General features: G+C 36.0%; 1 protein-coding gene across 11 annotated transcripts in view; it reads left to right on the top strand.

Annotated features, from left to right (window-relative positions):
- The window catches only part of Atp11c (ATPase phospholipid transporting 11C), a 199,222-nt gene that overhangs the window by 81,114 nt on the left and 106,071 nt on the right, over positions 1 to 12,037 (top strand). For all 11 annotated transcript variants that reach the window (XM_037199084.1, XM_028854235.2, XM_028854236.2 and 8 more), the window contains 3 exons: positions 3,927 to 4,016; positions 6,375 to 6,455; positions 8,711 to 8,818. In XM_037199084.1, coding sequence (XP_037054979.1) covers positions 3,927 to 4,016; positions 6,375 to 6,455; positions 8,711 to 8,818 — 279 coding nt within the window. The remainder of the gene's footprint in view (positions 1 to 3,926; positions 4,017 to 6,374; positions 6,456 to 8,710; positions 8,819 to 12,037) is intronic.

The raw sequence follows: 12,037 nt of genomic DNA, 5'->3' as shown, positions 1-12,037 counted from the left end.
CCCAGTAGTGGTCCATGCCTTGTATCCCAGCATTCAAGAGGCTGAGGCAAGCAGATCTCTGTGAGTTCAAGGCCAGCCTGGCCTACAGAGCGAGTTACGGGATAGCCAGGGCTATACAGCGAAACCCTGTATCAAAAAAAAACAACAAAAAAAAAACTTGCAGTGCTGTTATTTTTGTGTAGAAACAGTTAAACATGTTCTTAGGTATTTAGACTAACATTTAATTTTATTGTTACATACTAAAATAGTATAAAGGGGAGTTGGAAAGAGCTCATTAGTTAAGAGCACTTGTTCTTCCTAGCACTGACATGGAGGCTCACACCTTTCTGTAACTCCAGTTCCAGGGGCTTCAAAGGCCTCTTCTGGCCTCCATAGGCACCAGACACACACATGGTTCATAGACATACATACAGGCAAAAACACTTAGATACGTAAAATATGTAAATTATTTCTAAAAATAGTATAAGGATTCATTTACTCCTCTAGGCAAGAACTTAGGACAGAAAATTGATTTTCATCACTGTATTTAAAACAACTATTATTTACACTTTTGTCCTGTGATTAGCATTGTTTTTGGTTTGTAACAGCAGACCAAGTCTGAGAGTTCAGTTTTTAGATAAATAGTTAAATTTTAATAACTTTATGTGTATGTCTATAGTTCCATTTTGCTTCTAATTAGAAAGCTCATTAAAAAGAATTTTCTTAATCTGTGCTAAAATATTGGTTTTAGTATATAGAATAGATGCTTGTATCTTAATTTGCCTTTTAATTAAATCAGTGATTTACATGGCCAATGTACAAATTTTACTCATGATTTCTTGATGTAAAAGTCTCAGTGGTGGCTTAACAAGTGTAGTCCTAGGACTTGGTGTAGGCCAAAGCAGGAGGATTGCTCTAACTTTGAGGTTAGCCTGGGCTGTATATAGTATGAGACTCTGCTTGAAACAAACATCATTGTGTTTCTTTCCAAACACCATGATAAGAACTTACGGTAAGGGAGGTTACAACACCCTGAGATCTTAGCTCATGCCCTGATGAAGGAAAGAAGAGCAATAGTTTCCAATGAAAGGACCAACCAAAGTTCTTAAGGAAAAAGTTAATCTGGTTAAGTAGGACAAAGAAAGCATGTGCTTCAGTGGTGTAGCTATGTAAAGCCCTATTTAAATCCTAAGCATTGCAAAATAACAGCAGTAGCCTAATAGGACTAGATTAAAAAAAAAATGTTCCCTTTGATCTGTTAATATTACCCCAATAAGGACATTTAAGTGGCTTACCTGTTTAACTTCAAAAAAAAAAATGTTTAGTTAGAGAGCAGATCAGTGTCCCAGAAGTTCAGTTATTAGCAGTTTATTAAGAGTTTAAATTTTATTTATTTATTTACTTCAAATTGATGGGGGCAGTTAAATGCTGGTTTTGGATTATATTGGTTTCAAAGTGACTGTATCACTGGTTTTGAATGTTTACCATTTTTTATCACAAACAAATTTGAGAATATCATGAAAAACGTGGACTGTCTCCCAAATAATACACATCCATGCTCAGTCAGCACTTAATTTTTTGGTTGGTTGGTTGGTTGGTTGGTTGGTTGGTTTGTGGGTTTGTGGCAGTTTCATTATTTAGCCCAGGCAGACCTGAAATTCATAGAGAACTGGCTGCCTCTGTCCTTCAGTGCTGGGCTTAAAAGTGTCCCTGGCATTTCATTTATTTTATTTTATTTTTTAAATTATGAGTGTTTTGACTGTGTGCCAGTGTGTGTGTGTGTGTGTGTGTGTGTGTGTGTGTGTGTGTGTGTGTGTGTGTGTACTACATGCATGCTTGGTGCCCTCTGATAGAGGAGGACATCTGATGGGTGTGAGCCATTCTGTGTGTGCTGGGAACTGAACCCTGTTCTTCTACAAGAACAGGTGTTCTTAACTTCTGAGCCATGTCTCATTTCCCTGGTCCTCTCTGAGGTACCTCTTTTGGACCTCAGAATTATTCTTCAGTTGGCTGTTGATTGTTTTCTTAGTTTGTTTTCTATTACTGTGATAAAACACCATGACCAAAGCAACTTCAGGAGGCAAAGTATTTACTTTACCTTATAGTTTATCATCATGAAAGTAAATCAGGACAGAAACTGGAGGCAGGAATTGAAGACCTCAGTGGAATGCCGCTTACTGGCTTGTCCCTCCTGGCCTGCTCAGTTTGCTTTCTTATATACCCCAGGACCACCTGTCCTGCAATGGCACTACCCATAGGCTTGCTTGAAGGTCATTCTGATGGGGGCATTTTCTCAATTGTGATTCCCTCTTGTCAGGTGACTCTAGCTTGTGTCAAGTTGACCAAAAACAAAACAAAACAAAACAAACAAACAAAAAAACCCAAAACCTGTCCAGTACAGTTTTACTGTAGCTGTTTACCTTCTTTTGTCTTCTTTCTCTTGAGATTCTCTGAACTTTGAGAGCTCCCGAGCCTTGAGGTGTTAGGGGCCAACAAAATGGCTCAGGTAGTAAAAGGAGCTTGCCATGTAAGTCTGGCAGCCAGAGCTTGATACCTTAGATCCACATAAAGATTTGGAAGGAGAGAGATCATGCCACAGTATTATCATCTGACCTCCATATGCACACCATAGTGCATTCATCCCCTCCTATCCACAAAATAAATACATAAAATTCTTTAAAATAAATTTCAAAAGCTTTAAAGCTATTAGTAAATTCTCATATACTCTGTCATGCTCTGGGACTTTGGCTTTCCAGTTGCTTTATCAGTGGATATCATGATATGCAAATGATTGGAATAGAGACTTTCCAAGTATAAATTTAGCCTTTTACCTTAAAAGGATTTTTTTTTCATTCTGGTTTCAAGTCTTCTGTATTATGATATGTCTTACTTCTGTTGATTTTTAAATGACCTAGTCATTGAGCTTAAGGCATTAATGAGAAATTACATGTAATGTATGCACTCAGATTGTGTATACCTTTTTATCTATGTACATGTCCTCAGCAGTCATGAAGATAGGCAGTACTAATAGAGACAAAATTTTATCTCTGACAATGATCTGAACTCAAGGGATCAGTCCAAGCCAAGAGAACTCATGTGCTCATTCATTCATCCAAATAACTTTTATCTATACCAGGAATTGTTAGAAGGAATATTAGGGAAGAAAACTGAATGATGTATCTCTATGGAAGTCATTGCCTATTGAGGGAAAAACCTTATTGAAAACATACACACATTTACAACATATAGTAATTGTTAAAAGTAAGTTCAGGGTCTTAAAAAAAGAGATCATCACTCCAATTAAAGTGTCTTGACAAAGTAAAACTAATTTTGATCAGAAAAATGAGCTACTCACAAAATGGAAGAACAGGAACACCAGGACAGCAAGTTCACTTGGTTTTTATTCTAATGCAAATGGTGACTGTGTTTTTCCCATTGGTTGGGGTCTGACCTCATAATCTTTTGTAAATGAAGTTTAATTAAATGAGTTGCAACTCAGCAAACAAAAGTTTTATTCAGTCAGGTTGGGAGATTAAAACATTTACATAAAGGTTTTACAAAATGGGAGAGATAAAATGACTAGAATTCATTAATGGTAAACAAGTTTTACAGTGTTTAGAAAAAGCTAATATTTAATGTTTTTATGGTAAAGAATGCTGTCAAAGTAAGTGCATGTAATATGATATGAGAGCATATAGCAAGGAATCTTTTTAAGATTGGGTTGGAGAAATAAAAAAAATGTAGTACTTAGATGGCAAATGAAATTTCCAGTGAAGCTTTATTTCTGAAAAACAAAAAAAAAACAATGTATTCTGTACCTCTAAATATATGCTGATGTAACATGTGGTATGTGTTTTCAGTTGTTTGCTATAATAAATACTTTATATGATAATAAGACTTTTTAAGTTTCTTTTCCAATAATACTTTTGGTTCAACCTCTTTTATAGTATACACTTTGGAATTTCCTCCCAAAGAATTTGTTTGAACAGTTTAGAAGAATTGCGAATTTTTATTTTCTCATCATTTTCCTTGTACAGGTAAGAACTCCATGAACTGCCACTACAACATTGAGAAATTTGGTTGTTTCAAACAATTTATAATTTTAAGTTGTCCTGTGACTTAAAAATATTTGGTTATTATATTTTAAGTAGAAATATAATTGCACTTCAAGAATTGTGTGATGTTACAGGTTTCTAAAGGTGTATTAGAAATGAGGTTTTATTTTATTGTTTAATTTTTCATGGATTTCATATCTTTATCTTAAATGTATATTGTATAACAACTTTAATTTGATGTAGCAGGAATCTTAAAAGTTCTTATTAATAAAATCAAACCTGAGGAGAGTTATTGGGATCCATGCTGGTAGAGAGATAGATGTGGCTTGTTCTATCTCTCTGATCTACCAGCATGGAGCCCAATAACTCGCCTCGGGTTTGATTTTATTAATAAGAACTTTTAAGATTCCTGCTACAATTTGATATATATCAAAATTGAAAATAGTTTAAATTAATAATTTTACTTTGTTAAACACTAGGGATTTTTTTTGTAGTGGGGGAGGAAAGGGTTTATTCATCTTATACTTCCATATCACTGTTCATATTGTAGGAAGTCAGGACAGGAACTCAAGCCGGACAGGATCCTGGAGGCAGGAACTGATGCAGAGGCTATGGAGGAGAGCTAATTACTGACTTGCTTCCTCTGACTTGCTCAGCCTTCTTTCTTATAGAACCCAGAACCACAAGTCCAGGGATGGCACCACCCATAATGGACTGGGCCCTCCCCCATTGATCACCAATTAAGAAAATGCCTTACAGCTGCATTTTATGGAGGCATTTTCTCAATTGAGGCTCTCTCCTCTCTGATGACTCTAGCTTGTGTCAAGTTGGCAAAACCAGCCAGTATATAGTTCCTATCTCAGCTTCTCAAATATTGGAATTTTAGATATGTGCCACCCATGCCTAGGCTTTTTGCCATTGATTCTAGGAAACTGTTTTTTTTTTTTTTTTTTTTTTTTTTTTTTTTTTTTTTTTTTTTTTTTTGAGGCATGAGATGGATTCTGCTTGTAAGAATCATTCAGTTTATTAAAGAGTACATTTAATTAAGTTTATTTAAGCAAATATATGCTGACCACCTACAGTGTGTTCTACAGTAGTACCTAAAACAAAATACAATGATCAAAATACTGATTTTTTTCTACCCTTAAGGAATTTATATTAAAGTTGTGAAAAGTCATGTATTGACTTAACAGATTGAAAGGGCTTCAAAAGTACATGATCTCTCAACTGATCTTTGAAGGTTTAGAAGAAGTTTCCATGGCAGAGAATGCTACACCAGCATCTCAGGAATAGAGAAGAGGTTGCATAAAGGCATATACCTTGTAAAAGTCTATAAGTCTTATGTGTACACTTCTTTGTGTCAGGTAGAATAGGTCTGGCTGGTGGCTGGAGATGATAGTGAGATTTGAAGACAAATTTTAACCATGACCCCACCCCCCCAAAATCTAGTTCTCCTTCCATGTTTCTTATTTTGGTGAATAACAGCAACCTTCTCCCAGGCGTGTTAATCAAATACTTGCAAAATATCTGCAATCAATAGTTATAGCTTATTACTTACCAGTCCTGCCAATTTTTCTTACTGAATATCTTCAGTGCCTCTTTCCACATCTCTTACTTCTACCCTAATCAAGCCATCATCTTTTACTTGGATCCCAGCAATAGCCTCCCAAGTAGACTCCTGTCACTCCTCCTCTCTTCCAGTCTCTCTTTCACAAAGCATTGAGAATAAATTTTCATGTTACTTTTCCCTGTGTAAACTACTGAAAGATTCCCCACTGTGGAATGAATAATCAAAAGTCAACAGCTTTCCCTGCACTGTTTGACTCATGCCTGCCTCTCCAACACTATCTCACACCACACTTTTTTTTGGCACTGATTTTTGTTTTGTTTTGTTTTATTTTATTTCCTTGTACACATGTCACTTTCCCCTTTTAGAAGAGAGACTCTATATATTGTCCATTGTACCTGAAAACCTCCTTGAAATAGTTACCGCCTAACTACCCCATAAACTTTCAGCTATGTGAAGACAAAGACCTCTCCATCCTTTCTAAAGCAATATTTCTAGCGGCTGGATGGTAACAGTACAGGGGCTGGCACAATGAATGCTTTTCAGCCGTTAGCTCATAAACCAATGTGCATATTTCAGTAAAGGAGGTTATCTAATCTGGATAAAAGCTAGTGCTGAATTTTCTTAAATTAACTGTTGTATAGATTGTTTTTGTTATAAATAAAGTTAGTATTCATCTCACTAATGGAATGTATTTTGAAATATTTGCAACATGTAAATGCTACATATGAGTTAATAGCTAATTTTATTTTCAATTTAATTTCTTTACATAGGTCACAGTAGACACACCAACCAGCCCAGTTACTAGTGGACTTCCACTTTTCTTTGTTATAACTGTTACCGCAATCAAGCAGGTAAATTTCTTACTTAAACTATTCCTATCCTTTAATGCAAGATGGTTTGAATTTTCTTGTAAATTCTCTAATTTATTTACTCTCTTCCTCCTCAGTATCTATCTGTCTGTCTATCTATCTATCTATCTATCTGTCTATCTATCTATGGTATCAACATAATAGAAAGTACAAGTAGAAAGTTCAGCTCAGTAGGGAAATGGGAAGTGGGTTTTTACTGTTTATTAATTATTCTAACATGTATGTCTTAAAATTTCACATTCCAATGAATTTTAGTTATTGCTTCCTACAGCATAGAACTTAAGAGCACAAATACTTGAATTTCATTATCATCAGTAATACTGTTGAGGTGGGTGTTGGGTAGGAGAGAGTTTTATCTTTCCTCTCAGAGCTGGTAACATGTGATTGTCTTTGAAGTATTTTGAACATTTTAAGTGTTACTACCTATAAAATTGTCCAAATGAAACTGAAAATTTAAACAGAAAACTTTAAGTGAGAGGTGGGTTAACTGTATAGGAACAGACCAGGATCTGCTTATTTGCAAACATATTTTTAGATAGTACCTATCAACATGCTTTTTGAAAGTACCTTAAGGAAACTTGTAGATTGAAAGAACAAGGTTACCTTTCCTCCTAGGGTTATCTGATCTTCTCTCTTGCCTACCAGGAATTTTACAAATGGTTTTATCATGTATTTCATTGCTAAATAAAGAATTGGAATGTTCTTTCTCTTTGGCTATCTAGATTATTTTCCTTAATATCATAAATTTTTAGTTCTAAAAATATCATGCATGGTTTTCAAAGGACTTTACTGATTCATTCTACTCCCAGTCCTAGTTCATGCTATATCCTTTCTTTCTTCATCAGCATCAGAGAATGTACCCTATGAAATGATAGCCTAGTGTTTTCATAAAGAGGGACAGAATAGGGAAGAGGGGAGAAAAAGCAATCAAGAGATTTTTTTTTTTCAAACAGATTATATTTGAAAAGGCACGGATATTACAATGAGGGAAAATAAGCATTGGATATAAAAAGAAGAGGTCATGTTCAAATGAACATCCTGTGTCCTTAGCTCTTTTAGCTTAAATCTATTCCACATGAAAAGCCTAAAGGAAAATGAACCATTAAATCGCTCTGATTATTTTTTTAATTCTAAAAGCAAATACCAGTTTCTATTTATTATAATCATTAAGTCAGTGGAAAATTTTAATTGTTATCTCTACAATGTAAATTCTCTGGCAAAACAGTTTCAAATTTTCCTACTTTCTGCATGAGAAGAATTCCATTTCTAAGCGATTAAGTTTCTAATAAAATGTCAGAACAATTATTTTTCAAATTAAAAGTAGAAAGACATGCTGGAAAGATGATTCAGTATTTAAGAGCACTGGCTTCACTTCCAGAGGACCCAGGTTCTATTCCAAGCACCTATGTAGCAGCACACAACCATTTATAACTCCAGTTCCAGAGGATCCGACACCCTGTTCTTACCTCCCCAGGCACTGCACACGCATGGTGCATAGGTATACATGAAGGCAAAATGCCAACACACATAAAATAAAAGCAAATAAATCTTTCCAACAAAGTAGAAGTAATTATTGTTATTTATTAAACTGCGCAATGTTATTCATTAAGTGGCACTATTTACCGTGTAAGAAAAGCCACGAGGTACAATAAAACCAACTATAAAAGTTTATTAAGGGAAAGGAACAGAAGGGGGTGCTTAGGACTATGGAAAGATCATTCAGAAAGAGGGGTGAAGGGATAAGTGGGACCCTCTTTCATAGATTCCCCTACACATGCGCATAACTTATATGGCTATGCCACGCCTGCACATAGATTATGTTATCACCCAACACAGGAATGACATAGGACATAGGGCCCTGGGATGACTAAGCATCATGCCTGGCTACTGGACAGTGCATGTGCAGCCATGTAGCTCGGGGAGTGGCTAGGAATTCTAACAATTATAATGTTCCTTAATTATTCAGACTTAAAGACAACATAGGCATTCATTAGAGCACTAGAGGAATAAATCATAGTTTTTCACAATGAAGAATGTTAAGTTTCTAATACCTGTTTTATCTTTAACATATATCTGAAGAATTAAGGAACCTTATAATACAATATAAGCTATTTGCCTAAGGAGTATGTTTAAAGTTTGCCTCAAATTTTCTAATAATGTGTTCATCCTTGTATTTGTGGCATTCTGTGTTGAAATTAACAATATAAAGTTATAAATACAATTTTTCTTATCTTTAGGGATATGAAGATTGGCTTAGACACAGAGCTGATAATGAAGTTAACAAAAGCACTGTTTACATTATTGAAAATGCAGAACGAGTGAGAAAAGAAAGTGAAAAAATCAAGGTACTGTTTTACCTTTTAAAGCTACTCTTAATGGTGTGTGTGTGTGTGTGTGTGTGTGTACGTGTACGTGTGTGTACATATATGCCACAGAATATGTGTGGAGTTCAGAGGACCCAATTTCTGGAGTCGGTTCCCTCCTTCTGACATGAGTTCTGTGGTTCAGAATCAAGTCATCATGCTTACACTGCAAGCACTTTTACGCTTTGAGACATTTCCCTGACCCCGACTCAGGAGAACTGCAGTCAATCTTGCATGATAAAAATGTACACTTGAAAGTATACAAATCAGGATGGTAGAGGTACACACCTTTAATCTCAGCACTCAGGAGACAAAGGAAGGCGGATCTATGAGTTCAAGGTCAGTCTGCTCTACAGAGCAAGTTCCAGGACAGCCAGGGCTACATAGAAATCCTGTCTCAAAAAAAACCCAAACAAACAAAAAGAAAATGTATGAATCAGTATCATTTATTTGCATTTGCAGTGCTATATAACTAACGTTATATAAACATAGCTATTTACATTACTAGAAAAGGAAACTCCATACTCATTACATATTATTTCTTCTACCCAAGCCCTGTCAGCACTAACCTTTCTCAATGAATTTATGGTTTTAATATTTTACATGAATGAAATAATCCACTACATGAACTTTGTGTTTTCCATCTTTCAGAATATTTTAAAAATCCATTTGTGTTGTAGCATGTATCAATAATTCATTCCTTTTGATGGTTAGACAATAACATATTCTATGTACCACGTTTTCTTTATTTACTAGCTAGTGTTTCTGTTGGGGGCAGCTATAGGTATTGCTGCTATGAACTTTGAAGGACAAGTTCTTGTTTGAACATCAGTTTTCAGTTCTTTTGAGTATATGCCTGGGTTGAGAATTGCTAGTCTTACGATAATTTTAATGAACTACAAAACCGTTTTTGCACAGCGGGTGTACTGTATATATTTACAGAGCAAGGTGGTATTCATATTTTATTCAAATTAATCATTGTTTGCTTCTTCTACCAAATAAGATCCCTGCCAGATGACATTTAAATTTTGCCATATCAAACTTTTTTGGTTGCCAGATTTTTTTAAATAATAAACTTTGCTGTTTAGAATAGGTTTATGTTCACAGCAAATTTTAACAAAGTATAGCTGTATAGCCAATGCTCTGTTAAATACAAGGACCCTTTTCTGTTATGAACATCAGTAAACCTCCATTAGCATATAAAATTTAGTTTACATTAGTGTTCACTCTTAGTGCTGTCCATTCTGTGAGGTTTGACAAATATATGGCATGTATTTAACATTGTAATATCATATCGGATAATATCAGTGTTGTGCCTCATTATTCTTCATTCTCCATTAATCTCTGCAGTCTCTTTTACTACTATATATTTTTGCATTTTCCAGAATATTATATTGTAGGAACTATACCATACATAGCCATTTTTTAAGAGACTGACTTCTTTAACTTAGTAAACATTTACATTTCCTCCATATCTTTTCATGGCTTGATAGCTCATGTCTTTGTGGTGATGAGTAATATTAATTTTTCTGAATATACCAGTTTACTTGATATCTACCTTCTAGAGAAGGAATATATTTTACTTTACACTTTTGTCAATTTTGAGTAAAGTTGCTACAAACATTCAAATATAAGTTTTTATGTGGCTGTAAGTTTTCACTTCATTAGATTTAATATCTTCATATGGAGATTAGTAATATATGTTTTCTGAAATGGACCTGTCTCTGCTTCTGTCAGAACTTTAGTGTTTGGTATTTGGGTCAGTCTAGTCAGGTTGCCATTGTTTGTTTTATTGTAATTATTATTTTTTTAATACACTACTGGGCTTTACATTCTTTTGAAAGATTGATGGCAGTTATGCTGAGTTTTGTGTTGGACCTGGGGTGCTGGAGTGTTTTTCCTAAAGTTACTTTTCCACCATCTTCCTTTATCATACTCCAGATGGCCTGACTAACAGTATATGCCTCTTTCTGTTCCCTTGCAGTATACTACTGTTTCTTCTTTGTTACTTAATATGAAATGCCAGATAGGAACAGAGTAATTTATTGGTTCTCCTATACCAATCTCAATATTGCATATAAATATAGCATATAAAACTAGTTTTCTAGTCTTACAATCCTATCTCTCATGGGAGTCAGGTTCTTTGTATAAATGGGCTTCCTATCTCATCTCTTGCAACAACTTGTTTGTGTTTTCTTTCTTCTACCTCTTCTCTGCATCTGTCCTAGATGTAAATGAGCTTTTTGCTTCCTATAAAGGGGGGTGCATGATGCTCTCATGCCTTGTGCCTGTCTCCCCATAGCAGTTGATCACTCCTGTGGCTGTACCAGTAAAGATGGTCCGTTTAGGTCCTCATGCTTTCTCATGAGAACAGTAGGAGCCTGTGGAAAATAGCTGAGAAATGGTCCACTCTTAACTCTCAAGCTTGTAGAGACTCTAAACTGTCACTGTAGCTTATACCTAGCCTTTAAGAATTGCTTGAAGGAGATGGCCAGTTCAGGCTACCTATCCACTATTGCTAGGAGTCTTAGCTGGGGTCATCTTTGTAAATTTATGGGAGTTTCCCTTGCACCAGCTTTCTACCTGACCCCGAAATGCCCCCCACTACACTAATTGTCATCAGAGAGCCTCGTCCGGTAACTGATAGAAGCAGATGCAGAGATCCACAGCCAAGCACTGAGCTGAGCTCCAGAATCTTGTTGAAGAGAGGGAGGAAGGATTGTATGAGCTGGTGGAGGAGGGTTGTGTGTCAATGTCATTAGAAGGGAACCCACAGGGACAATTAACCTGGGCTCTTAGGAGCTCAAAGACCCTGAACAGACAGCTAAGGACCAACCTAGGCCCTGTACATATGTGTGACAGTTGTATAGCTTGGTCTACTTGTGGGACTCCTAGCAGTGGGAGTGCAGCCTGTCCCTGACACTTTAGCTGGCTTTTGGGAACCTATTCCTCTTACTGGGTTGCCTTACCAAGCTTTAAGGCAAGGGGAGGAGCTTAGTCCTTCCTCAACTTGATAGGCCATGCTTTGTTGACACCCATGGGAGGCCTGCCACTTTCTGCACAGAAACAGGAGTTTATGGGGGGGCACAGAGGGGAGATGGGATGAAGGAATGGGAGGAGAGGGGTGTAGGTGGACTTTTCTGTCCCACCAGCCAGTTCCCAAATAATCATACAGAGACTTATTAATTATAAATGCTCGGC

Source organism: Peromyscus leucopus, chromosome X (assembly GCF_004664715.2).
Source record: "Peromyscus leucopus breed LL Stock chromosome X, UCI_PerLeu_2.1, whole genome shotgun sequence".
Lineage (NCBI taxonomy): Eukaryota > Metazoa > Chordata > Mammalia > Rodentia > Cricetidae > Peromyscus > Peromyscus leucopus.
Note: the sequence above shows the minus strand (reverse complement) of the source record. Positions and strands in the feature narration are given on the sequence as shown.